The sequence below is a fragment of the Agelaius tricolor genome, unplaced genomic scaffold, assembly GCF_023055355.1.
Source record: "Agelaius tricolor isolate 1412-34295 unplaced genomic scaffold, bAgeTri1.0.p SCAF_19, whole genome shotgun sequence".
In the NCBI taxonomy this organism is placed as follows: Eukaryota; Metazoa; Chordata; class Aves; order Passeriformes; family Icteridae; genus Agelaius; species Agelaius tricolor.
Window position 1 is genome coordinate 1,407,123 of NW_027269279.1, and position 25,017 is coordinate 1,432,139.

A 25,017-nucleotide genomic window follows, 5' to 3' on the forward strand; every position below is an offset into this window, starting at 1 on the left:
GCCAAAGAAACGACCTTTTCCTTTCATTCATCCCTGAGGAGACTGGATGCTAGACTTGGTTTAGAAATGAAAACATTTATTATAAAATACAGGAACTAAAAATCCTGGTGGGAAAGAGCAAGTGGTGGGAGGAGGGGGTTCACAGAGTGCCCTGGTCCTGCTGGGCCACATCTGCCAGCCTCATGTTGTGCCACATGAACTCGATGAAGGTGGAGGCCTGGAGCAGGCGGCTCAGCCTCTGGAAGTGGCGCTCTGCAAGGAGGGCAGGGCTCAGGGCACAGGGAAACCAGGCTGGGAGAGCTGGGAATGCCCAGCCTGGAGAAGGGAACACTCCAGGGAGACCTCCAGGGCCTGAAGGGGCTCCAGGAGAGCTGCAGAGGGACTGGGACAAGGGATGGAGGGACAGGACCCAGGGAATGGCTCCCACTGCCAGAGGGCAGGGATGGATGGGATATTGGGAATGAGGAATTGTTCCCTGGCAGGGTGGGCAGGCCCTGGAACAGGGTGCCCAGAGCAGCTGGGGCTGCCCCTGGATCCCTGGCAGTGCCCAAGGCCAGGCTGGACATTGGGGCTTGGGATGGGGATCCCACCCTGGGATGGTGGCCTGGGATGGGGATCCCACCCTGGGATGGTGGCCTGGGATGGGGATCCCACCCTGGGATGGTGGAAGGTGTCCCTGCCATGGCAGAGGTGGATTACCTGACCCACCCCTTCCACCCCAAACCATTCCATGATGCCTGACCCAAGCCAGCCCCTCCTGTCCCCACAGGGCCTCACCCGTGTAGGGCAGCAGGGACTCCACGGCAGATTTGATTCCTGAGAACTGCAGGAGGGTGTCGGGGGCCTCGTGCCTCAGGAGCGTCTCCAGGACAGCCTGGGCCTCGTGGCAGTTGCGGGAGTTGGTGTTCCACGTCACCAGGAACGCCAGCACGGCCTCTGTGGGGAACAAAGCCTGGCCAGGCTGGCACACAGCACAGCCCACACTGGAAAACACCCCTGGGCTCTCACTGAGGTTCAGGTCCCACACGGGGACGCTCCCCATCCCTGCAATTGCCCAAAGCCAGGTCCTGGTCTACTGGATGATGTCCCTGCCCATGGCAAAAAGGTAAAACTGAACACTCTCCCAGCCCGAACCATTCAGGATTGTAGGATTCTAATTTCAGTGACAGAAAAGCCTCTGCCCTGGAAGCTTTCAGCACTTGAGTTGTGCCACAAACCTTTCTGATCCTTGCGGAGCCGAACAATGTTCTCATCCAGGTGCCTCCTCCCCTCGGGCTCCCTGAGGATGGCTGGGGAGAGAAACCACAGCAGGGACACCCTGGGTGATGGCACTCAGGGAAAACTCCGGCTTTCAGACTAATTCTTGGACTTTGAAGCCTTGAACGAGCTGGAAGAGGTGTCCAGGAAAGGAGGGAGGGCAGGAAATGCCCTCAGAGCACACTCTGGACTCACCCTTGACCACGGTCAACACCGTGTGCGGCCGGTCCAGGGAGATGGCCAGGCGCAGAGCTTTGAGGTACCTTTTCTCATGGAGAAGGTTAGAAAGTTCTTGCTCTCTGGAAAACAAATCAGGGGCGAGAGTGAGACAAATCCTCGGGTGCTGAAAAAAACAAAACTACAGAAAAAGCAGCAGATTTGGCAATAACAGTTAAGGAGTTTGTGGTGCTCGTCAATAAATGCCCTCACTCCAATATTGGGATCAGGTGGAGCTGGATGGCTCCAGGTGTGGACAGCTCCACTGCACAGTTTGCCTTTCTCTGCTCTTTATGGCAACTCACTTCATAATCTGCTCCTCCTGTTTAGCCTGTGCTTCCTTCTCCTCAATTTCAGTTACATCCTATAAAAGAAAACAGGTTAAAACTTTATCAAATCCTGCTTTAATACAGAAGGGTTTTGATTTGGCCATCAAGTGATAAGGAGACCCATTTCTGCAGAAAAATCTTGGGGTCAAGTAATTGAAATGTTAAATTTCCAACTTCCCTCCAAAGCTCCGGTGCTGGAGCCCATCTCCTGCTCTGGGGACATACAGAATGGCCAAAAAATACCCCCAAACCCTAAGGTCAGCCTTGCTGACCTAATTTCAAACTGCAGACAAGGAAAACACATGAAAAACAAGCCACTGAGACCCTGAGCTCTCCAATTACCCTGATTATTAACCCAGGGAGGAGCCAGCCCCCTGCTGTACCTGCCACAGGGTGATGCAGGAGTCACTGGAGGCTGTCACGACCATGTCATCTTTCTTGTTGGAGTGAAGGCCCCAGATTTTATCCTCATGACCATCTAATGTTTTCACACACTCGTTTGTTTTAATTGTCCAGAGTTTTAAGAGACCATCAGATCCACTTTTGGAAGAGAAACACAACAGAAAGAATCACTGGACAGATCCATTCTTGCTCTGTCCCACCTCAAATATCACCTTGAATGAATTGAACAAATATCCCAATTCCTTCTAAACAGGAGCAGATTTAACCAAAAATGTGGAGGGCAAGATGCACCCTTAGCTTTGTCTACTGAGTTTGTCCCAACCCAGCAATGCCAATGCAGCCACATGGAATTCATGGGACACCTGGAGAGAAGGAAGATTAAAATAACCTCTACAGAAAGCCTGGCCTAAACATGGCATCTTCCTATAAACCTGTCCAAAGATTCTTTGGACACAAGAGTGTTTCCTCTTGGTGCTGCTGATGAGCTCACACATTCCCTGAACTCTGGAATCAGGCACAAACCTGCTGAGCAGCTGAGCCCCTCGGCTCACAAAGATGATCTTCAGCACTGAGGCATCGTGGCCTTCAAAGGTCTGCAAAACAGAAAGGAAGCTCAGCACTGCCAGGCCTCAGGAGAGACCCCCAAGGATCCCATTTACTCCCAAAGCCCAAAGGAGTAAGCCCCAAGTTTTGGAAGGATCCTTCAGGAACCCCAAGGTTTTACCCAGGGCAAGAGGCAAAGCTCTCATCACCTTCAGACAGCTGAAATCCCGAAGTCCCCAAAGCTTCAGGGTCCCATCAGCCGAGGAGGTGGCCAGGACCTGGTCCACAGGGGAGAACTGCACACACCAGATTCCACGTTTGTGGCCAGAGAAAACCCCCAGGAGGGAGCAGTCGGAGCAGGACCAGAGCTTGGCCAGCCGGTCCTGCGAGCCTGTGGCCAGCAGCTTGTCATTGGGGGACACTGCCACGCTGTTGATGTCCTGGGGAAGCCACAAGAGGAGGAGGAGGAGGAAGAGGGTCAGGCCTGGCTCTGGCTGTGGGACACTGAACAAACTGAGGCTGAAGCACTGAAAGATCAGGTGGAGCTGTACCTTGTTATGGCCCCTCTCAGTGACCCTGGCATGGAGGGGCTCTGGACTGGAGATCAAGGCTGCTTTTGCTTTGGAAGTGAGGGATTCCGGGATGTTCCAGATCTTGATGGTGCAGTCCTGGCTGCTGGTCACTACAAAGCTTTCCTTCAGCCTGAGAGCAGTGAAACCATCAAGGGCAGGGAAACAATTCCGTGGTTTCTCCTCCCTGACTGGGATCCCCACACTCAGCCACTGCTGGGCGTGGAAAAGTGGTTTCATGGCTTCCCAAACTCTTTCAGAGGGACTCCCCCATCCATCCCTGGGAGTATCCAGGGCCAGGCTGGACAGGGGCAGTGTCCCTGCCCATGGCAGGGGGTGGCAGGGGATGACACCTGAGGCCCCTTCCCACCCAAACCATCCCATGACCCCTTCCCACTCAGGCACCAGGAGAAGATGGGATTAGGGGTGAGAAGCAGCACAGCTGGGAGGGGGACAGCACCCAGCAGGACATTCCCCTCCCTCAGTCAGCGTTACCTGGAGCAGGCGACAGCGCCCACGCCGTGGGCATGGCCCAGGCCCTGTGCCACACAGGTGACCCTGCCAGCCCTGCCCATGCGCCACAGCCGCACGCTCCTGTCCTGGGGGAGGACAGAAATGCCTCAGCTGCCTGGCCATCAGCAGCTCCCTGTGCTTTCCCCACACCCCTGAGCCCCACTGGTCTCTGCTGTTCCAGCCTGAACCTTCCTCTCTGTCACAGCAAAATCAGCCCCCACTCGGGGGCCCCAGCAGGGAGGATTATTTCTGGTTGTTTCAGAGCTTTGGTTTTGGGTCTGTCAGGGCTCTTGGGACCTTTTCCCTCATCAGTCTCACACTAACAGCCTTTCTGAACTCTTAACACCAGACCAGGATGTTTGGAGAAGGAAATATCTCCTTCAGGCCAATAAAATACAACCAATTTTCTCAGGGACAATGTTAAAAAGGGATACTGGGAGAAACTATTTGGGGCATGCAGCAGACAGGGATTATATGAACAAAAAGCCCTTTCTGGAGTTCCAAAAGTAACAATTTTGCCCACAAGGATCACTGGGAATAAAGAGTTTCATTAAATGGAGAACAGTGACACACCTTGGCACAGGTGACAAACATCCGGCCTTTCCTGAAGACGTCCAAAGCCAGGATTGTTTCTAAACAGAAGGAATAAAAGCTGGTGGGTGCAGAGCAATGCTGAGATGGGACAACAGAAAGGGAGGAGTTAATGAGCCCAGTGCTTAATGAGCCCAGTTAATGAGCCAGGGGACAGGTCTGGGACACGACTTGTCCCTGAGGACTGAGCCTGTCACACACCTGCCCCTTCAGCTCCAGTTTAAACTGATCTCACTGCCAGGGACAGGGACAAAGGGACACATCCTCTCTCCACACAACTCCCAAACCTGCTGTGGTGCTGCTCCACCAAGAACTCAAGGACTGGTCTGCACCAGAGCTCCAGGAGAAGCTGGATCAAGGCAGAGCTGCCCAGCTCCCCCAGGGCAGGGCTGTCACCCACCTGTGTGCCCATACAGGATCTGGCAGTGGGACGTTGCCAGCTCAAACACTTTCAGCTGGGGGCTGTTGGTGGCCACCACGATGTGAGAGTCACCAGGGCCCAGGAACTTCACATCCAGCACCTCCTCATTGTATCCTGCGAGCTGCAGTGGAAACAGCCCAAGAGGGAAATGGAGCTGAAGGAGAGCTGGGAGTGACTGGTTTTCATTTCATACTGGGTGCAATTTCTACACACAGGAGGCATTTCTGGCTAAGTCTGTTCTGCTTTCTCCTTCCTGAGCTGGTCTCTGGGCAACATTCCCCCAAAGCAGTGGAATTCCCTGGCCCATGGAACAATCCCAGAACAGGCTGGAGCCAAGGGCGCCCTTGGTGCCTCTACCAGGAGCAGAGCTGGTCCTGGAGCACAGACAGAGGGACAGGGAGGCTGGGGGCTGTCACCTGCTTCCTGAGCTGCAGGCTTTGAGCATCATAGAAGAGGATGTTGTGCTCCATGGACACGGTGAGGATCTCGTTCCTGGCGGGCACAAACTGGCACTGGGAGAGGCTGCGCTCGCTCGGCTCCTCCCGCAGCGCGAAGGGCACGGCCTGGCTGTGCACACAGGCAGCTGTGGCCACCTCCCACACCCTCAGGATGCCTGGGAAACACCAGAAACCATGGCAGAGCCACTGCTTCACACAGGGAACAGCCTGGCTGTGCACACAGGCAGCTGTGGCCACCTCCCACACCCTCAGGATGCCTGGGAAACACGAGAAACCATGGCAGAGCCACTGCTTCACACAGTGGATGTCCAGGGAACATCACCCAAAGCACAGTGGGAAAAGCCACACAGCTCCAAGGCAAGACTGGGCAGGATGCAGTGGCTGGAAAAGCCTCAAGGTTTTGGTATTTCACTCAAACTCATCGAGTTTGAAAACAGAGATAAATGTGTTTGAGTAGTAAATGGATCTGTGCCCGTTCCATCCTGCTCATCCACCCTGCCCAAGAAGCTCAGGAGCAGGCTCTGGTCTCCACCCAAGGCTCCTGCCATGGAGAACACACAGCCCAGGAATAACAGCAGTGAAGTGACTCAAGTGCCACCCTTCAGTGACACTCACCTTTGCTGCCAGCTGTGACAAAGTGCAGCCCTTGTTTCTTCACACCCAGCTGAGAGAAATCTCCCTCCTTAGGCAACAGCACAGCCGCTTCCACAGTCTGAAAGAGTCAGAGAGGCACAGACTGAGCTGAAAACCCCTGGGAAGGGGGAGAAACCTGATTTCACAACAGGCAAACCCTAAAGAGGGGGACCATGGCCTAGGAACTCCAGAGGGCCTCAAAGGAAGGAACAAAAAGCAGTTTCACCTCATAGACAGGGACGGTTCGTTTGCTCTGCCTGGTCTCCAGGTCCCAGACCATGCAGATCTTGTCACGGCCAGAGCTGCAAAGGAAAAGCTCGGTTTTAGTGCTAAACCTGTTCAGCTTGGCTCTGGGTGCAAATTTGGCACTGTGGGAGCTCAACACTTCTCTGGAGAGGCCATGGGAGAGAGCAGCAACGTTCCCTGTGCCAGCACAGGATATTCCCAGGAACAAAGGCAGGTGGGATGGGGCTTGGAGCACCCTGGCACAGTGGAAGGTGTCCCTGCCCATGGCAGGGTGGCACTGAATGGGCTTTAAGGTCCCTTCCAACCCAAACCATTCCATTATTCCAATGCACACCCACTGAGCACTTGCACCACCCCTTTCCCTCACAGCAGAACCCTCCAGAGCCTCCAGGAGGTGAAAGGATGGAGGTGCAAGCCCTGCCAGGAGCTACCTGAGGAGGCTGTTCCCATCTGCAAAGGCCAGCGAGGTGACAGCACTGAAGTGTCCCTCCAGCACTGCCACGCACTTGCTGGAGCGCAGGTCCCAGATGCGGATCTTGTAATCGATGGAGGAGGAGAAGAGCTGCAGGCGGGAGGTGTCGGGGTGGAACTCCACCAGGCTGGGCAGGAGCAGAGAACAGCACAGGAATAAAACCCCCAGCCTGTAAATAATGCACATCCCACAGCAGCACAGCTTGGGTGGGCCCAGAGCATCCTGGCCTACTGGGAGGTGTCCCTGCCCAACAATTCTGGGATTCCATGAAAATTCTTGACCGAACTGTTTCCTCTCTGGGCAGAGTCAGCCATAACCCTGCTCTCAAACAGCAGGAAGAGCCCAGAACCTGCTGGGAATGGACCTTCCTGTTCCATTAACTCCAGAATTGCACCTCAGTTGCAATATCCCAGCACAGCAGGGACTGACAAACAGCACTGGTCCTTACTGTACCACTCCAGAGGATCCTTTCAGGTTGTGTGTGCAGTAGTGTTTGATCATATCCCAGACCTTGATGGTGCTGTCACAGCCACCTGAGAAGAGAAGGACACCTGAGCTCTGGAGGAGAGAGCCAGAGGAGAGAGCCGTGGGAGCTGCAGCAGAACCCAGGCTGGACACAGCTCTGAGCCTCTGCTGCCCTGCCCCAGGAGGCTCCCCAGGAGCAGGACACCCCCTGTGACAGGGGTGGCTCGTACCTGTGGCCAGCAGAGTGGCCGTGGGGTCGAAGGCCATGGTGGCCACGGGCGCGGTGTGCACGGCTCGCCAGCTGCGCTCACAGCTGGGCTCCCTCCAGCGCCAGCAGTGCAGCAGCAGCGCCCTGCTGCCTGTCACCAGCACCTGGGGACATGGGGACAGCCTAAACCACGGGTAACAGCGCCCTGCTGCCTGTCACCAGCACCTGGGGACATGGAGACAGCCTAAACCACGGGTAACAGCGCCCTGCTGCCTGTCACCAGCACCTGGGGACATGGAGACAGCCTGAGCCACGGGTAACAGAGCCCTGCTGCCTGTCACCAGCACCTGGGGACATGGAGACAGCCTGAGCCACGGGTAACAGCGCCCTGCTGCCTGTCACCAGCACCTGGGGACATGGGGACAGCCTGAGCACAGGCTGGGTTTGGGCTCCTGTCAGTGCCACATGGCACACGGAGCTGCTGGGGAGCTCAGGCTCTGGGCAGTGCTGAGTGTGAGCCACAGGTGTGAGTGTGAGCCAGGGCTCTGACTGTGACCCACGGCCTCCAGGAGATCTCAGGAAGCACACAGAGCATGGAATGGAACCATGGAACATCCCCAGCAGGAAGGGATGCACAAGGATCATCGAGTCCAAGCCCTGGCCCTTCATGGACATCCTGGAATTCCCCCCATTCCTGGCTCAGCCTGTGCCAGGCTGCTCACAGCCCCCAGCACAAACCCACCTCGTCATCAGGGCTCAGCACGAATGCTGTGACATCCTCTTCCTCATCCTGGGAAAACAGAGGGGAAATGCCACAGTTAAACCATCCCTGCAGAGATCTCCCTTCTCCAAGGGCTCTGCTGACCCCGAGCACAGCTCGGGACCACCCAAAACCTGTGTTTGGTTCGTTCCCACCCTCCCTGCACTCCTCACTCCCGGGAACTTTGTATCCACAGCGAGAAACCCCCCCCGGGAGCCTCGCAAACCGCTCAGGAGAGGCCGATCCTGGTCACCTGCTGGAGGCTGTGCAGCAGCGCTCCCGTTTCCACCTCGATGACGTTGACTTTGCTCCCACAGGGGCAGAACATGAACTTCCCATCCCGGCTGATCTGGAGAAAGGGATCGGGAACGTTAGAGCCGGGAGGCGCGGCAATCCCAGCTGTCCCTCCAGAGCCGGGATTACCTGGATTCGCCCTCCTTTGTAGAACGGCTCGATCTTCCGCGTCGCAGCGTAGCTGGAAGGGAAACAGACGCGCCGGGAGGCTCCGTTAAAGCGGAGCGGCGGCAGCCCGGGGGCTCCGGTCCCAGCCCGGCCCGGCCCGGCCCCTGGCTCGCCCTCGCAGCCCCAGCCCGGTCCGGTCCCGCGGCTCCCTCACTTGCTCTTGAAGCGCACAGGAGCGGCGGCGGCAGCGGCCGGGTCCGAGTCCGCCATGGCCGCGGCCCACGTGCTTCCGGATGCTACTTCCGGGAAGTGAGGGAGCACTTCCGGCCCCTCCAGTGACGCAAGCGAGGGGCGCCACCGGCACCACGCGGGGATCGCTCCGGAGAACGGGATAAGAATTCCCCGTTGCCCCGGGCCAGCGGCCACAGCCCGGCCCCGAGCGGCCCCTGCGCTGCATTTCTCCGCCATCCGGAGCGTTCTCCAGCACAACCACCCCTCCCCGCCCCTAAGAAGCGTAAAGTAGAACTCCCTGACCACAGCGTAAAGTAGAACTTTTGACAATTAGAAAGAAGAGAGACGCTCCATCTTTTAATCATTTCATTCTTTATTGCACATCAAAATACAAAACCGAATCGTTCCCTGCTGTGACTCCCGTGTCGCCGTCCATCACGGCAACCCCGCGCTCTTCACAGCTCCTCCGGGGACGGGATCGCCGCGAAACGCCAGCCCAGCCCACGGCGGGGCCGCGCTCCCAGCGGCCAGGAACGGCACCTGGAACAGAGAACAAAACTCACAAACAGCCCCACAACCCCTCCGTGCCGGTACCCACCGGGCACGGGGCTTATGGGAACATGGGTTTCATTCCCCACACACAGCCGTGGGCAATAAGCTTAATGTTCCCGATGCTCTGGGCGCCGTTATCTCACCCGGGGCCACCGCAGACCCCGAATGATTTTCAGACCGCGCCGGGCGCTACCGCGGCCCCCGGAGCGCCTTCCCGGGCCGCTCCCTGCCCCCGGCCGGCTGGGCTGCGGCTCGGGCAGCACCATACCCATTTCCCAGCAGAGTTTTACAGAGGCTGAAGGCGCAGGGGAGGAGGGAGGTGCGGCAGTGCCCTCCTGCCCGCCCGCACCCACAGCTCCTCACCTCCAGCCGCCGCGCCGCACTCTGCGCGCTCCGCCCGTGCGCGCCCCTAGACCCCGGGAGCCGCGCCCGCCCCGCGCTCTGTATAAATAACAACAAACCGCCCATTCCAGCCCGCGGTTATTCCTCATCCAGCGCGCAGGGCTGGCTGGCGCGGCTCTCGCGAGATGCCCGTGCCCTATAAATAGCGCGCGGTGCCACGGCGCGGCCTTCTACGCTGAGGGATCACGTAAGTATGGCGGGAGCGGTGGCGGCACCGGGCGGCCCGGCCCGGCCATCCGGCCCCATCCGCGCCCGCCGCCGCCCGCCTGATGTCCCGCTTTGTTCCAGCAAATGGCGGACGACGCCGGTGCTGCGGGAGGAGCGGGAGCGGCCCGCGGGGGCTTCCGCGGTGGATTCGGGACCGGGCTGCGGGGCCGCGGCCGCGGCCGCGGGAGGGGCCGCGGGAGAGGCCGCGGAGCCCGCGGAGGGAAAGCCGAGGATAAGGAGGTGAGTGGGGAGTAGGGACGGGGGCGCTGCCAGCCCCCGGGATGGGGCAGCAGAGCTCGGTCCCGGCCGGCGCTGGCTCCTGGTGACTCTTGCCCCTGGGTTTCTCTTGCCAGTGGATTCCTGTCACCAAACTCGGTCGCCTGGTCAAGGATATGAAGATCAAGTCTCTTGAGGAGATTTATCTCTTCTCGCTTCCCATCAAGGTGAGCTGCTGCGGACATGGAAGTGATGGGTCAGGGAGATGCTCCAAGGGGAGGAACCAGGCATGGAGAGCAGGGGTTGCTCATCTGGGGAAGAGAAGGCAAGGCTCCGGGGGTACCTCAGAGCCTAAAGGGTCTCCAGGAGAGCTGGAGAAGGGCTTGGGATGGGATACTGGGAAGGAATTGTTCCCCATAAAGATGGTGAGGCCGTGGCACAGATTCCTAGAGAAGCCGTGGCTGCTCCTGGTTCCCTGGAAGTGTCCAAGGCCAGGTTGGATGGGGCTTGGAGCACCCTGGGACACTAGAAGAAGTCCCTGCCCTTGGGAGGGGGTTGGATTCGCTGACCTTTGAGGTCCCTGTCAGCCCAGACCATCCCAGGATTCTGTGATTCCTGTGTGCTCAGTGCTGACTCTTGCAGGAGTCGGAGATCATCGATTTTTTCCTGGGCTCCTCGCTGAAGGATGAGGTGCTGAAGATTATGCCTGTGCAGAAACAAACCCGTGCTGGGCAGCGCACCAGGTTCAAGGTAATCCCCTTTTTCTGGATCCTCCTGCTCACAACTTCCCTTGCTGCGCTTTTAGTGTCATTTTAATCACTCCAAATCTCTTTTACTGTCACATCTAGTAGATAAGTATTTTGCTGTGAGGACCAGTAGTAATTTGTTAAGTGTATTAACTTTAAAGTGTCAGTGATGTGTGTAGATGTTCCTTGGAACAGCACTGGCCCAAAAGTTGGGCTGCAAGACTTTCAAACTTCTTTTTAAGAAAACTTTTCTGACACTGCAAAATTCAGTTGTTCTTGCACAGCGGCGTTGGGTTTTTAGGGAGAAGTTTTGGGTATAATGAGAGCTGTGTGTAAGGTTTGGGGGTGAGCCGTGAGTTCCTGCTGAGCACACGCGACCATGGCATAGCCCTGGCTGGAGCAGTGAAAACTCCTCCTCTGCTGCAGGCCTTTGTCGCCATCGGGGACTACAACGGCCACGTGGGGCTGGGGGTGAAGTGCTCCAAGGAGGTGGCCACGGCCATCCGCGGGGCCATCATCCTGGCCAAGCTGTCCATCGTGCCCGTGCGACGCGGCTACTGGGGCAACAAGATCGGCAAGCCTCACACGGTGCCCTGCAAGGTGAGCTGAGCGTCCTGCCGGCCTGGCCCTGGGGCTGACCCCGCTGTGTCCCCCTGCTCTGGGGCTGTGCCCTGGGGCTGCTTGGGGCTGTGCTCTGGGGCTGACCCCGCTGTGTCCCCCTGCTCTGGGGCTGACCCCACTGTGTCCCTGTGCTCTGGGGCTGACCCCGCTGTGTCCCTATGCTCTGGGGTGACCCCGCTGTGTCCCTGTGCTCTGGGGCTGACCCCGCTGTGTCCCCGTGCTCTGGGGCTGACCCCGCTGTGTCCCTGTGCTCTGGGGCTGACCCCACTGTGTCCCTGTGCTCTGGGGCTGACCCCGCTGTGTCCCTGTGCTCTGGGGCTGACCCCGCTGTGTCCCTATGCTCTGGGGCTGACCCCACTGTGTCCCTGTGCTCTGGGGCTGACCCCGCTGTGTCCCTGTGCTCTGGGGCTGACCCCACTGTGTCCCTGTGCTCGGGGCTGACCCCGCTGTGTCCCCGTGCTCTGGGGCTGACCCCGCTGTGTCCCCGTGCTCTGGGGCTGACCCCACTGTGTCCCTGTGCTCTGGGGCTGACCCCACTGTGTCCCTGTGCTCTGGGGCTGACCCCGCTGTGTCCCTGTGCTCTGGGGCTGACCCCGCTGTGTCCCTATGCTCTGGGGTGACCCCGCTGTGTCCCCGTGCTCTGGGGCTGACCCCGCTGTGTCCCCGTGCTCTGGGGCTGACCCCGCTGTGTCCCTGTGCTCTGGGGTGACCCCGCTGTGTCCCTCTGCTCGGGACTGACCCCACTGTGTCCCTGTGCTCGGGGCTGACCCCTCTGTGTCCCTGCAGGTCACCGGGCGCTGTGGCTCCGTGCTGGTGCGCCTGATCCCGGCCCCCCGTGGCACTGGGATCGTGTCCGCCCCTGTCCCCAAGAAGCTGCTGATGATGGCCGGCATCGATGACTGCTACACGTCAGCGCGGGGCTGCACGGCCACCCTCGGCAACTTTGGTGAGCTCTGGGGCCGCCACGGGGCTCGGGACAGTTCTGTCATTGATGGGGCACAGCAGCTCCGTTTTACAGCAGTTTGTGCTGACAGAGCAGTCAGTCCTGCTGCAGGTTCTGTCAGAGTTAGTGACACAAATGTGGGGTTCAACACTCCTGGATCTCCCAATCTGCGCGATTGCACTTGTGTGCCGTGGTGTAATCGTCGTAACTGGAGAGAGAGAGCAACCTGAGCTTTGTGGGTTCATCAGAGAGGCCCTTCCTGGTCTCCCTGGTCCTTTCAAAATTCTACATTTTTGTAACTGGGGGTATTTTGGAGCTGTGGGTTGATGAGCAGGCTGGTTCTGCAGCCATTGGCTGGCCCTGTGTGACAGTGTGTGACATCTCTGCAGCTAAAGCCACCTTCGATGCCATCTCCAAAACCTACAGTTACCTGACTCCTGACCTCTGGAAAGAGACTGTCTTCACCAAGTCTCCCTACCAGGTAAGAGCATTATGGTAACTCACAACTCAAAATTGCCCCTAAAATTCAGATTCCTGTACCCAAAGGTTTGGTAGCTGTAAAGCTGAGCCACCCCAGCCCCAGTGCCACGAGGGATGGGAGTGGTGCTGAGGAACTCATGAGGGCTTTGGGGGAATAACCCCGTTGGTGTTTCTTGCAGGAGTTCACTGATCATCTGGCCAAGACCCACACTAGAGTGTCGGTGCAGAGGACCCAGGCAGCCGCTGTGGCCACCACCTAAGGGGTTTTGTATGACAATAAAGTGATCAGAGAACCAGGAATCTGCTTGGTGTGATTGGGGTTGGGGCAGGTGGGTTAAACCACGGAATGGGGTGGGTTGGGAAGGGCCTGGAAGCTCATCCAGTTCCACCTTCCACCAAACAACGCTGCTCCAAGCTCTGTCCAGCCTGGCCTTGGGCACTTCATCTTCATCCACTGAGGGAATTCAGAGCCAGGGCAGAGCAGCACACACAGGAGGCTCATGAAGGAGAGGAAAAAGTCCAGAGGGCAAAACCCCAACAGTGGCAGCAGCCCCAAGTGCCTGGAGCTGAGGGCTTGCAGAGCTCTTCAAAGAATGAATACAGAGCCCAACTGTACAGATGTCTGTTTATTGTGGAGGCCAAGGAAGCAACATGCACTTGGATACCAGCACCATGGAGGGAGGAACTGTTTCAGCTCTACTGATTTTCTTGTGCTGCTTTCCTCTCCTCCATCATCCTGTGCTTCTGCTTCATCAGGCATGTCCGTGCATTGCCATGGAAACCCAGATCACCGTCTGAAAAAGAAAGGAGATGCCTGAGCAGTGCCTCCCACGAGCCTGTGTTCCATGTTGAATGTGGGATGTGATTTCAGAGCCGGTGCCCTGTGTGCTGCTGCCACACTCACATCTGTCCTGGTAGGCCTTGGTGACCTGTGCCAGCAGCTCCATCTCCTTGGCACAGTTCTGGAACTGGTTGGGCCCCTCCCTCTGCTTGCACGCAGCCATCCTTTCCCGGACTATCTCCACGATCTCCTGATCAACCATCCTGCGGGAACACAGACAGAAGAGCTGAACCAAGGGCTGAGGACACCCTGTGGAATGTCAGCTCTGGGATTTTCAGCGTCCTGGTCCCTAACACCACCATGCCCACAAGTGCAGCAGGCACAGCAGAACACAGATGTGTAAAGGGTGGGCTGGAGGTGGTGCCTCAGCACCCCAGCATCCCCAAAATGCTGCAGGTCCCAGAGCTGTGTGCTCTGCTGTGAGCTGGCCTGGGGACAGCCCAGGGGCAGCCATACCTGTCCCTCCTCCACTGAGCCTCGGCCTCATAGTAGCACAGGTAGTCGCCCTCCAGGCACTGGCTCAGGTCGGGCACACGGCGGAACTTCTGGTGGTAGTAGTAGAACTTGTTCCTGTTCTGCCACCGCTCGATCCAGTCTGCAGGGACAGCCCGGTCACACACCCGGCCCAGCTCCGAGGGCAGCACAGCCCACACAGGGCTGGCACTGCCCGGTGCCACCTTCCCCAGCAGCAGCAGTGGGTCCACACTGTGTCCAGCTCGTGCCCAGCTGTGTGTCTGCCCCTCTGTGCTGTGTCCTTGTCACTGTATCCCTGTATCCCCTGCACTCTCCCAGTGTCCGAGCCGTGTCCTGATGTCCCTGTATCTGTCACAGTGTCCACACTGTCTCTCATGTCCCTGTCCCACTACCAATATTGTGCTCTTGTCTGTCCCATGTTCCCATGTCTGTGCAGTGTCCCATGTCCCTGTGTCTGTCCTATCCAAGCTGTGTTCTTGTCTGTCCCATGTCCCTGTGTCCATGCTGTGTTCTACTGCGTCCCTTGTCCATGTCTGTCCGTGTCCATGTTGTGTCTCATGTTCCTGTGTCTGTCCCTCTGTCCAGGCCATGTATTTGTCTGTGTCCCTGTGTCCATGCTGTGTTCTTGTCAATGTCCCTGTGTCCCGGTGTCCTGTACAGTGCCGGTACTGTCAGGACCAGTGTCCCTGTGTCCTTGCGCGTGCCCTTTGCCTGTCCAGGTGCCCGTGTCCTCACGCCTTTGCCCCGTTCCCCTGTGTGCCCATCCCGGTGTCCCCATCCCCGAGCCGCTGCTCGACTCCCACGGGAAAGGGGACGGGGATGAGGGGAGGATGTCCTGTCCCGCCGCTACCTCGGATGAAGGTGACGGGCGCGTCGAGGACATAGTTGAAGGCGCTCTGGAAGTAGTCGACGGGATTGGGCACCGAGGTGGTCCTCTCGGAGACGGGGGTGCGGGTCGGCGGCACCTTGTACGCCTCCCAGTCGTGATCCTCCGGCATCGCGGCGACGGCGGCAGCGAAAGATGGCGGCGACCCCTGAGGGGGCGGGAACGCGGGAACATGGCGGCGACCCCGAGGGGCTGGGCACCGGAATATGGCGGCGGCCCCGGGGCACGCCGGGAGTTGTAGTGCGGGTGTGCCTCCTCCGTGAGGGGAGCCCGGCATGGGACGGACCGGCAGAGCCCACAGCGTGTCCCGACTGTCCCCTCACTGCTCCCTGCTCCCAGAGCCATCCCAACTGTCCCATCCGTGCTCACAGGGCCATCCCGACTGTCCCCATCCCTGCTCACAGGGCCATCTCGTCTGTCCTCATCACTGCTCCCTGCTCACAGGAACATCCCCACTGTCCCCATCCCTGCTCCCAGGGCCATCCCGACTGTTCCCCTCACTGTTCACAGGGCCATCCCAACTGTCCCCATCCCTGCTCACAGGGCCATCCCCACTGTCCCCCATCCCTGCTCCCAGGGCCATCCCGACTGTTCCCCTCTGTGAAAAATGCGTATTTTATGATTGGCTTTTTGCAAATATTAAAATGAATATTATATGTGTTACGTTAGAAAGTAATGCTGTATTAATTTTCTTAAGTAGTGTATTAAATATAGTTTTAGGTTATGACATAATGTTAAAATAGAAACTATGCTATGTAGGATACTTTTTTTTTTTTAAGAAAGAACTCACACCGAGAGAGCAGCCACAGGACACCTAAATCTTTCAGAGAAAAATGATTTATTGCCCCATTATCAGAAGAAACGAACTTCTTCCTGCCTCGCTCAGCCCGCTGAAAACACCGTCAGGATTCAGAGGAAGAAGCTGACACTGCCCAGCCAGAATCCTGTGTTTGAATGGAATTTATGCATCGTGTATGAGATGTATAAATATGCAACAGGCTGTTGCTTTTAAGGGTTAATCCTCTGTTAACGTGAGTCCTTTTTCAGGCTTATTTTGCCCAGAAAAAGTACCCGGACTGTCTGTAACTCTTTGTTTTTATTGTCTCATATTGTCCTAATCCTAATTGTCCAAATTTTTATTACTCTAATTATATTACTATTTTAATAACCATTTTATTACTTATTAAACTTTTAAAATTCTAAAAACAAGTGATTGGCATTTTTCACAGGGAGCCTCCACACTCTCTGTGGGATCTGTGCTCGGTCACTGCACAGGGATAAAGCTCTGCCTCGTGTCCAGGCAGAACTGCCTGGGATCAGCTCCTGCCTGTGATTCTGGTGCCATTGCCACTGGGTCCCTGCTCTGCCCTCCCTGCACGCAGGGACACCTGGGCTGAGAGCCCCTCTCAGCCATGGAAGGTGTCCCACCCATGGCAGGAGTTGGCACTGGATGATTTTTAAGGTCCCTTCCAATCCAAACTGCTCTGTGATTCTGAGATGTATTGTCTCAATCTCTTTTCCAGCCAGGATCACAATCCTGGGCTGACAGATTCTCAGCCTGTGCTGGGGGTACCTGGTGCAGGTGTTCACAGCTCTGGGTGTGTGGTACCCCCTTTGGAAACTGCCCTAATTCAGGAAACTGCCCCAATTCCTGCCATTCACATCAGAGCTGTTCAGGAGGGAGAAGCGTAAACTGAGCCAGCAGCAAGTGACCTTTATCACACCACAACTGTCGTGTCCAACCTGCCAGGAATGAAATGAATATCGCGGCGGGTGAAGCGAGCGGCTAAATTTGTGTCTTCAGACCCATTCCCATCTCAAGTATTAATCTGGGGAGGCACCTCCTGACAGCCTCTCTCTGCTGCTGCCCCGGCCTGAAGACGTGCTATGGTTGGTACAGCTCTGCTGTGTGTGCGAGGGTCGGCGAGCAGGGCTGGGTTGTGCTCCTGGCGGTGCCACAGGAATGGGGGCAGAATCCTCAGAGCCCCACTGAGGCTGGAAAAGGAGCTTGGTGGAAAGCACAGCCGGGCGCTGGGACTGATCTGAGCTAGGAAGGAGCTGCAGTGGGTGCAGGACTAACCCTTTGCTGCTTGTGGTTGAGGTTTATGTGTTTATCTCTTCTCACCTGGCTTTCAAGGGGCCTTTAGAACCTGTGCATGTCCCTGTTGCCCATTCCTCTGGGCATTCTTTCCCCTGTTTTCCCAGTCCTTGGCTTTGCTTGTTTTGTGCCATTTGCCTTGATGACACGAAGCCCAGGAATTCCAAGCAGGCCTTTTTGGTGCTACAGGATACAAAATAATTTGTTATAATTAAGAGCACAGAAAGACAGACCTAGTAAAGAATGTATTTCTTCTTCAAAGTCCTTCAGAAGAAGCTGGAGGAGGGAGATGATGTCAAGTTTTTTATTTAAGTGGCATCATTTGTCCAGAAATTTAGTAAATTCACAATGACAGGGAGTAGATTTAGAATGGGTGTTAGGAAGAAATCCTTTCCCTGTGAGGTGAGCAGGCCCTGGCACAGGTGCCCAGAGCAGCTGTGGCTGCCCCTGGATCCTGGCAGTGCCCAAGGCCAGGCTGGATGGGGCTTGGAGCCCCCTCGGACAGTGGAAGTGTCTCTGCCATGGCAGAGGTGGCACTGGATGGGCTTTAAGGTCCCTTCCACCCCAAACCAATCCAGGACTCTATGCCATTTTCCATGTCCGCGACAGAAGCTTGAACAAAACCCTGCCCTGTTAGGACTCAGTGAAGAGCCCTCTGTGGCGGCGTTCCCATCTGAAAGGAGGGCATTTTTGTTGTGTTTTTGCCATGTTTCCCATCTCCCCATTTCCCTGGGCTGAGAGTGCAGCTCCCTTTGTGGTTCCCTCCGCAGTCCCACCGCAAGTTCTCGGCTCCCAGGCACGGCCACCTGGGCTTCCTGCCCCACAAGCGCAGCCGCCGGCACCGGGGCAAGGTGAAGGCCTGGCCCAAGGATGACCCCAGCAAACCAGTGCACCTGACAGCTTTCCTGGGCTACAAGGCTGGCATGACCCACACCGTGCGTGAGGTGCACCGGCCCGGGCTCAGTAAGGCTGGGCTGCACGGGGAGGCAAAGGAAAAGGGGGAGTGGGCTCCTGGGGAAAGAAAGGCTCTTTATGGAAAGGGTGGTGGAGTGTGGTGGTTTTTGCAGGGGTCCCAGGACAAGAGAAGAGAATCTTGACTCCATGTTTCAGAAGGCTAATTTATTGTTTTATGATATATATAATATATTGTATTAAAATATATTAAAATATTAAATATATAAAATATATTATAAATATATTAAAATATATTATATAAAATTATATAAAAATATATATAACATATATTGATATATATATTAAGTATATATAATATATTATGTTAAATGTATTATATTAAAAGAAAATTATATATTAAAACTATACTAAAAGAATAGAAGAAAGGATTTCATCAGAAGGCTAGCAAGGAATAGAAAGGAAAGGAATAATAATAAAATCTTGTGACTGACCAGAGAGTCCAAGCCAGCTGACTGTGATTGGCCATTAATTAAAAACAACAACCTGAGACCAATCACAGATCCACCTGTTGCATTCCACAGCAGCAGATAATCATTGTTTGCATTTCGTTTCTGAGGCCCCTCGGCTTCTCAGGAGAAAAAATCCCAGCAAAAGGATTTTTCTTAAAATATGTCCTTGACAGTGGAGCCCACAGCTCTGGGTTAAATCCTGGCTGTCCACATCTTGGATGGTCAAAGGCCAGCTCAGCATGGGCTGAGTGTGGAACTCTCCCCGCTGGGATGGTGAGTTTGGGAGGTGGGGAGGCTGTGGGTGGCTGACATCAAACACAACCTGGCCGCCAGCACTCCCTGTGACAGCTGGAATCCTCCAGGGAATGATCCCAGAGGGTGCCTGGCACCCCTTCCCTTTGCTGCCTTGCAGAGGTGTCCAAGCGGGAGGAGGTGGAGGCCGTGACCATCATCGAGACGCCCCCGATGGTGGTGGTGGGGGTCGTGGGCTACATCGAGACCCCCAAGGGCCTGAGGAATTTCAAGACTGTTTTTGCTGAGCACATCAGCGATGAGTGCCGCCGGCGCTTCTACAAGAACTGGTACGGGCTCCCAAAAAGGGTCACCAAACACTGGGGCTGCCCTGGGAGGGGGTAGAGGTGTCCAAGGCAGCCCTGGATGTGGCACTCAGTGCCCTGGGCTGGGGGATGAGGCGGGGATCACTCACAGGTTGGACTGGATGATCTGGGAGGGCTTTTCCATCCTAGGATCCCCAGAGTGGGGGTCTCCTGGGGGGCTGCCTGTGAGGGATCCCTGGCAGGAATTCCACAGGCTCTCCAGGATGCCCAAACAGCTCAGCTCCTGTGGAGTGAAACTGCTGCCTATTTAGTCATGCACAGGGACACTGCAGACAGCCCGCTGCTGGGGAGCAGTATTTGCATATGTAAATTTATTCTAATAGCCGAACCAAGTTAGCTCTCTCTACAATATCGTGTGGCAGGTTCCTTTTCCCTCCTGTAGCTCGGGCTCCTCGGCTCCCCACTTAACCAGAATCCTTGAGCTGGACTGAAACCAGATTTGCCGGGGGGGAAATTGATGCAGAATGTGGCCCCAGACCCTCATAAATATCAACACCCCCTCAGCAGAGAGGGAAGCTGGAACACGAATTTCCTCGTTTTGGGAATTGCGTCTCCTGTCACAGCGCCATGGAGAGCCACCCACCCACCACAGCCTCTGGTCCCTGTTTGCTCCTGTCAGCCCTTTTCATGGCTTATCCCTCTTCCCACCCGAGCCCCTGGCAGTCAGGTGAGGCTCAGGTACCCACAGGTAGCCGGGAAATGATTTCCTGGCTGCAGGAATCCCCTGTAAGTGCCATGAAGACGCACCCACCCCAAGGCTCTGATCCCCGCTTTCTCCTGCCTCTGATTTTGCGCCTGTTCTGACGGTGCTGAGTCAGTCAGTGAGAGACAGCTGCATTCCTCATGCAGAAAGGTTTGAATTACCCTTGAAGGAGCCCTTTTCACGGCTCGTTATCCACCTCCCTCTTCCCACCTCAAGGTCCTGACAGTCAGGCGAGGCTCAGGTATCCACAGGTTCCTTGTGCCTCCGAGGAGGTGGCTGCCAGGGTGACCTGTCCCCTCTCTGTGCTGTCACCAGCCCTTTATCAGCTCTGATGGGTGTTCAACCACTGCTGTCCCTAGGCACAAGAGCAAGAAGAAGGCGTTCACCAAGTACTGCAAAAAATGGCAGGATGAGGCTGGGAAAAGGCAGCTGGAGAAGGATTTTGCAGCCATGAAGAAGTACTGCAAGGTCATCCGTGTCATTATGCACACACAGGTCAGAGCCTCCCCCTGGCATGGGCAGGGGGCTCGGGGGCTTCCTCAGCTCTCAAGGGCCTGGACATGGGATCAGGGGGTGTTTTGGTGGGGTCACAGGGGCTGAGAGGGTGTGAGATGGGAATGGAAGGTCCTGGCTGACCTTTCCAGCTGCCTCCTGAGCTCCCAGTGCCCTCCCAGAGCTCCTGCTCCAGGGCTGCCATGGGGGCTGTGGTTTGGGATCCCTGGGGAGCCCCCACACCCCAATGGGAACCCACACACCCCATGGAGGAGAGCAGGAGCAGGGCAGAGCCCGGGCAGGTCCTGAGTCCTGTGTCAGCAAGGGACCTCATGATCACCTCAAATTAGCAACTGGTGTCAAATGTTTTAGGCAAAAATAACCCCATGGGCAAGCACAGTTTTGCCAGATGCTGATTGCTGGATACACGTGGGGCCCATTTTAATGCTGATCCCTGGAGTTAAGGGCTGCTTTGGGGTCTGGGGGAGAGCTAAGCTGGCTCGAGGCCAGGCAGGGTCTCTGGGCTCAAGGACAAGGAGTTGGCTCCATAAAATCCCAGATATAAAGAGCTGCTGACCCAGGGCTGCTATGAAAGGGGGCGACTGTGGCAGAGAGGTGAAGCAGTGGCTCTGCTCACCCCTGTGCCCCTCACAAATTGTGAGGGACCCATCCCTGCTGCACCCTCCTGTCTGTGGGGTGAGGAGCCACCCTTAAAGCACAGTGTGCTGCAGATGAGGCTGCTCCCCCTGAGGCAGAAGAAGGCCCACATCATGGAGATCCAGCTGAATGGGGGCACAGTGGCTGAGAAGGTCGACTGGGTGCGGGAGAGGCTGGAGAAGCAGATCTCTGTGCACAGTGTCTTCAGCCAGAACGAGATGATCGATGTCATCGGCGTCACCAAGGGCCACGGCATGAAAGGTACAGGGCTCTGGGGCTGTGCTCCTCACAGGTGCTTTTGGGGTAGGAGAGTGTTCACCACGCTGAGAGCCCCTAACTTTCTGTGGAGGGAGTAGCAAAAAGCCTCAGGATCTTAAGCATGACATCCAGTTCTGTTGTGGCAGGGCTCGGTTTCCTTAGTCTCAGGGATTCCAGCAAGGGAAAAATTCAACAGGGGCACCTCTGGTGTAGATACAGAGGAGCTGACAAGGTAATCTCTGTTGGAAAGATTTTTCCCTGAGATTAAGGCCAGTGAAGGTCTCCTCCCAGGAGGCTCAGAGGCACTGTGAGTACATGAAGCAACCAGGTCTAATGGGAGGTGTCCCTGCCCATGGCAGGGGCTGGAACTGGAAGGTCTTTATGGTCCCTTCCAATCCAAACCATTCTGTGATGGTGTGAATGTCTCAAACCCCACATGTGCAGGGGTGTGGGCGTCCCATGTAGACACCTCCTGGTCTGATCAGAGCCCTGGGAAGTGAGAACAGCTCCTGATCTCCTCCCAGTAAGGCCTCCTCTGAGAACTGCAGGAGAGCCATGGGACTGTCCCTCAGGAGAGCCATGGGACTGTCCCTCAGGGAATGTCCCTCAGGAGAGCCATGGGACTGTCCCTCAGGGACTGTCCTTCAGGAGAGCCATGGGACTGTCCCCCAGGGACTGTCCTTTAGGAGAGCCACGGGACTGTCCTTCCCCAGCCCCAGCTGGCCCTGCTGACTGTCCCCACGCTCCCAGGGGTGACCAGCCGCTGGCACACCAAGAAGCTGCCCAGGAAGACGCACAAGGGCCTGCGGAAGGTGGCCTGCATCGGGGCCTGGCACCCGGCCCGCGTGGGCTACTCCATTGCCCGGGCTGGCCAGAAGGGCTACCACCACCGCACCGAGATCAACAAGAAGGTATGGCCAGGGGGCTCCCCAGGCCTCCCATCCCGTCACACCCTCCTCCCCACGCTGCCCTCAGCTCCCTGCATCCTCATGGATGCTCCCCTGGACATCTCCATGTCCTTCCTGGTGATTTTCTGCTGCTCGAGGGCATGCCGTGGTGAAAACCTGTAGGGGAATTCAGTATGGGTAAATGAAGGTGGTATAGAATGTACTCTTATCCCCTAAAGAGTTGTAGCTGAACCAATTATTAAAGATTAGGAGCAGGCCTGATGTTAACAGGCCACACCTGTAGCCAATAAGAACAGTCTTATAAAAGAGTGGATTGGCTGGTTGAAGGAGAACTGGAGTTAGTTGGCTGCTGTGAGGACAAGGCAGAGTTAGTGCCCAGAGGAGCTGCCTACAAGAAACATCAAGGAGGTGTGAAATTCCAGCAATACGGAACCCTTGTAATGTACTGATAATAGAACTTCTGCAATATAATGACAACAAAAACCACGTGATTCTGTGGGGGATTCTGGCACCCTGTAAGGCTCCTCAGCAAGGGGCAGGAGAATCTCCACCCCCCTGCCTGTGTGTCCCCAGATTTACCGCATTGGCCACGGGATCCACGTGGAGGATGGCAAAGTGGTGAGGAACAACGCCTCGACGCACTACGACATCACTGAGAAAACCATCACGCCCATGGTGAGGGCTGACAGGGCTGTGCCCCCCTGACCCTCCCAGCCAGCTCTCCTGCCCACCAACCCCTCTGCTCTCCCCACAGGGTGGTTTCCCTCACTATGGGGAGGTCAACAATGATTTCCTCATGCTGAAGGGCTGCGTGGTGGGCACCAGGAAGCGCGTGCTCACCCTGCGCAAGGTAAGAGCACCTGGGATGGGCTGCAGCTCCCCAGGAGCTCATTCCCCACATGGAGAACTCTCCAAGTGCTGGGCAGGGATGCTGGCTGGGTCCTTGGTGCAGTGGATGGAGCTGGAGAGCTTCAGAGCTCTGAGGGCTGTGGTTCATTTCAGAAAGGAAACCTTGGGTTGTCACAGAAAGGTGAGTGGGCACTGGAATGGGCTGCCCAGGGATGGGGTGGTGGAGTCCCTGCTGTTTAAGGACAGACTGGATGTGGCACTCGGTGCCATGGTCTGGGTGGCAAGGTGGTGTCAGGTCATAGGTTGGACTTGGTGATCTCAGAGGTCTTTTCCAGCCTGGCTGATTCTGTGCAATGCTGAGCAAAGAGCAGCTCTACAAGCTCTCCACCACCTGAGCCCCAGGGTGTCGCTCTGAGAACACAGATTTCTGAGGGGATATTTGTTTAGAGGATATTCCAGCCCTGCTTCCATGAGCCCAGCTGTTCTGTGATGATTCCCCTGCTGTTCTTTCCCAGTCCCTCCTGGTGCACACGAGCCGCCGGGCCCACGAAGCCATCGAGCTCAAATTCATTGATACCACTTCCAAATTCGGCCACGGCCGCTTCCAGACAGCTCAGGAGAAGAGAGCTTTCATGGTGAGTTCCTTGGGCTGCCACAGCAACTGTCTGACTTCAACCAAGCACCTTCCATGGGCAGGGAGGTGGAACTGGATGAGTTTTGTGTCCCTTCCGACCCAAACCATCCCAGGATTCTGTGATTCCATGATTCTGTGGTGTGTTCCTTGATACAACAGCCAAGAGCCAATGTTTGAGGCTCTCTTGCCTAAAGGCAGCCATGAATTTGGTTCACACAGCAGAAATGATGCTAAGGAAGAACAGGATGGTTGTGTGAGTGATCCAAGACAACTCAACCAGCAAATAAAAGACCATATGCACAACCAGTTCCCATTCACCATGGGAAGTTTTAAACCAGCAGTTAACTTGGCAGGCACTGTCTTGGCCATATGGTGCCTTTCACTCGGAATTGTGCACTGCTTTGATTTGTTTGGAATGATTTATAGCTTTAATGTCCTCAGAGGAAAAAAAGTTTGGGTCAAATTCAGATGCAGATTTGTGATGCTTTTGTCAGAAGCTTTCAAGAAGGCCAAGCAGTGTATTTTTCTTAAACCCGGGGCAAAAAATAATATAATTAAATAATCCAAACACAGCAGTTTCCTGAATAGCTTTGCAGCCTTCACCAGGCTGGTGTGAGTCTGAGTCTGAAGCGGAGGAAGCACTGAGTAAACCAGGAGAAGGAAAAGGGAAAGAAACAAGTGCCTGTGTCCCACGCAGACGTAAACAGGGTCTGGATCTGGCCTGTCAGCCAGAAATGCCATGTGAAGCTGGCTAAGCCTCCTTAGTGCTGGCAGGGGGATTGGTGAGGCACTGCCTTTGCAGAGCTCTTTAGAGGTTAAGCTGATTGCCTTCAGCTCAGTGTCAGGAGCCTGTTGTGTCACTGCCAGCCCTGAGCTGCTGTGATGAGGAGCACGGTGACAGGAGGAGGCCTGACCTGGCTGCAGCTCTTTTCTTTGCCATTTTGCCCCATGGATTCTGTGGTAAAACATCACATTTGTCTGGAAGTTGAGGGACATAAGTAATTCCTGCCACCTACTCCCATAGGATTGATTTGCTGTGGGATAATCCCACTTGTCAGCTGCTGGCCCGAGCTGCCTTTCTTTCAGACACAGCCATGCAGGCCAGGTCTGTGTGTCCCTAAATCCAAACTCTCCTCTCTGCTCTCTTCCAGGGCCCTCAGAAGAAACATTTGGTGAAGGAGAAGCCAGGTGTGCAGGAAGAGCTCTAAGGACAGAGATCCAAGCCTGCCTGGCTGGGCACTTGCAATAAAGGGGCTCCAAGCCATGCTTGCTCCTCTCTCCTTCTGGAGGGGT

The 25,017-nt window shown here is 56.1% G+C and overlaps 4 protein-coding genes, 1 long non-coding RNA gene and 2 other non-coding genes across 8 annotated transcripts; 3 read left to right on the plus strand and 4 right to left on the minus strand.

Moving 5' to 3' along the window:
* Window positions 1-55: 55 nt before the first annotated feature.
* Window positions 56-8,803, minus strand: TBL3 (transducin beta like 3). Its single transcript, XM_071444858.1, has 22 exons — window positions 8,700-8,803; window positions 8,507-8,558; window positions 8,337-8,432; window positions 8,066-8,113; window positions 7,346-7,487; window positions 7,099-7,183; window positions 6,610-6,777; window positions 6,159-6,234; window positions 5,915-6,011; window positions 5,258-5,454; window positions 4,821-4,962; window positions 4,403-4,461; window positions 3,812-3,915; window positions 3,299-3,449; window positions 2,957-3,187; window positions 2,727-2,797; window positions 2,186-2,342; window positions 1,779-1,837; window positions 1,453-1,556; window positions 1,218-1,289; window positions 778-936; window positions 56-252 (listed from the first exon to the last, which is right to left on the minus strand). The coding sequence occupies exons 1-22, from the start codon at window positions 8,753-8,755 to the stop codon at window positions 140-142; spliced, it is 2,439 nt and encodes an 812-aa protein (XP_071300959.1). The 5' UTR covers window positions 8,756-8,803; the 3' UTR covers window positions 56-139.
* A 268-nt stretch (window positions 8,804-9,071) lies between these two features.
* On the minus strand, window positions 9,072-9,759 carry LOC139598442 (uncharacterized). Of its 2 annotated transcripts, none has more exons than XR_011681872.1 (2): window positions 9,632-9,759; window positions 9,072-9,256 (listed from the first exon to the last, which is right to left on the minus strand). It is a non-coding gene; the product is annotated as an uncharacterized lncRNA (long non-coding RNA). The 2 variants fall into 2 exon arrangements; XR_011681873.1 differs by lacking the exon at window positions 9,632-9,759 and adding an exon at window positions 9,412-9,624.
* Window positions 9,325-9,449, minus strand: LOC139598460 (small nucleolar RNA ACA64). The gene has a single exon (XR_011681881.1). It is a non-coding gene; the product is annotated as a small nucleolar RNA ACA64 (small nucleolar RNA).
* RPS2 (ribosomal protein S2) lies at window positions 9,734-13,183 on the plus strand. The gene is made up of 8 exons (XM_071444860.1): window positions 9,734-9,857; window positions 9,959-10,117; window positions 10,231-10,320; window positions 10,736-10,843; window positions 11,266-11,439; window positions 12,247-12,406; window positions 12,793-12,884; window positions 13,063-13,183. Exons 2-8 carry the CDS (start codon window positions 9,962-9,964, stop codon window positions 13,141-13,143), a joined length of 861 nt encoding a protein of 286 aa, XP_071300961.1. The 5' UTR covers window positions 9,734-9,857; window positions 9,959-9,961; the 3' UTR covers window positions 13,144-13,183.
* LOC139598458 (small nucleolar RNA SNORA64/SNORA10 family) lies at window positions 12,560-12,696 on the plus strand. The gene has a single exon (XR_011681879.1). It is a non-coding gene; the product is annotated as a small nucleolar RNA SNORA64/SNORA10 family (small nucleolar RNA).
* Window positions 13,184-13,494: 311 nt separating the features above from the next.
* On the minus strand, window positions 13,495-15,257 carry NDUFB10 (NADH:ubiquinone oxidoreductase subunit B10). The gene is made up of 4 exons (XM_071444861.1): window positions 15,049-15,257; window positions 14,181-14,319; window positions 13,788-13,927; window positions 13,495-13,677 (listed from the first exon to the last, which is right to left on the minus strand). The coding sequence occupies exons 1-4, from the start codon at window positions 15,194-15,196 to the stop codon at window positions 13,580-13,582; spliced, it is 525 nt and encodes a 174-aa protein (XP_071300962.1). The 5' UTR covers window positions 15,197-15,257; the 3' UTR covers window positions 13,495-13,579.
* On the plus strand, window positions 15,220-24,932 carry RPL3L (ribosomal protein L3 like). The gene is made up of 10 exons (XM_071444687.1): window positions 15,220-15,330; window positions 17,953-18,145; window positions 19,019-19,187; window positions 20,286-20,421; window positions 21,150-21,336; window positions 22,084-22,244; window positions 22,815-22,916; window positions 22,996-23,091; window positions 23,606-23,725; window positions 24,876-24,932. The coding sequence occupies exons 1-10, from the start codon at window positions 15,220-15,222 to the stop codon at window positions 24,930-24,932; spliced, it is 1,332 nt and encodes a 443-aa protein (XP_071300788.1).
* The last annotated feature ends 85 nt before the right edge of the window (window positions 24,933-25,017 follow it).

Bases quoted from the DNA above. Each gene is read 5' to 3' on its own strand.
- TBL3 (XM_071444858.1), bottom strand. From the start codon at position 8,755: ATGGCGGACTCGGACCCGGCCGCTGCCGCCGCCGCTCCTGTGCGCTTC. The intron at 8,559-8,699 runs GTGAGGGAGCCG...TTTCCCTTCCAG, and splicing joins CCTGTGCGCTTCAAGAGCAA to CTACGCTGCGACGCGGAAGA. The intron at 3,188-3,298 runs GTACAGCTCCAC...TGGCTTCCCCAG, and splicing joins CTGAGAGGGGCCATAACAAG to GACATCAACAGCGTGGCAGT.
- RPL3L (XM_071444687.1), top strand. From the start codon at position 15,220: ATGGCGGCGACCCCTGAGGGGGCGGGAACGCGGGAACATGGCGGCGAC. The intron at 18,146-19,018 runs GTAAGGCTGGGC...GCTGCCTTGCAG, and splicing joins GGTGCACCGGCCCGGGCTCA to AGGTGTCCAAGCGGGAGGAG. The intron at 21,337-22,083 runs GTACAGGGCTCT...CCACGCTCCCAG, and splicing joins CAAGGGCCACGGCATGAAAG to GGGTGACCAGCCGCTGGCAC.
- RPS2 (XM_071444860.1), top strand. From the start codon at position 9,962: ATGGCGGACGACGCCGGTGCTGCGGGAGGAGCGGGAGCGGCCCGCGGG. The intron at 10,321-10,735 runs GTGAGCTGCTGC...TGACTCTTGCAG, and splicing joins TCTTCTCGCTTCCCATCAAG to GAGTCGGAGATCATCGATTT. The intron at 12,885-13,062 runs GTAAGAGCATTA...TGTTTCTTGCAG, and splicing joins TCACCAAGTCTCCCTACCAG to GAGTTCACTGATCATCTGGC.
- NDUFB10 (XM_071444861.1), bottom strand. From the start codon at position 15,196: ATGCCGGAGGATCACGACTGGGAGGCGTACAAGGTGCCGCCGACCCGC. The intron at 14,320-15,048 runs GTAGCGGCGGGA...CTGTCCCTGCAG, and splicing joins GCCCGTCACCTTCATCCGAG to ACTGGATCGAGCGGTGGCAG. The intron at 13,678-13,787 runs GTGAGTGTGGCA...TTTCTTTTTCAG, and splicing joins CAAGGCCTACCAGGACAGAT to ACGGTGATCTGGGTTTCCAT.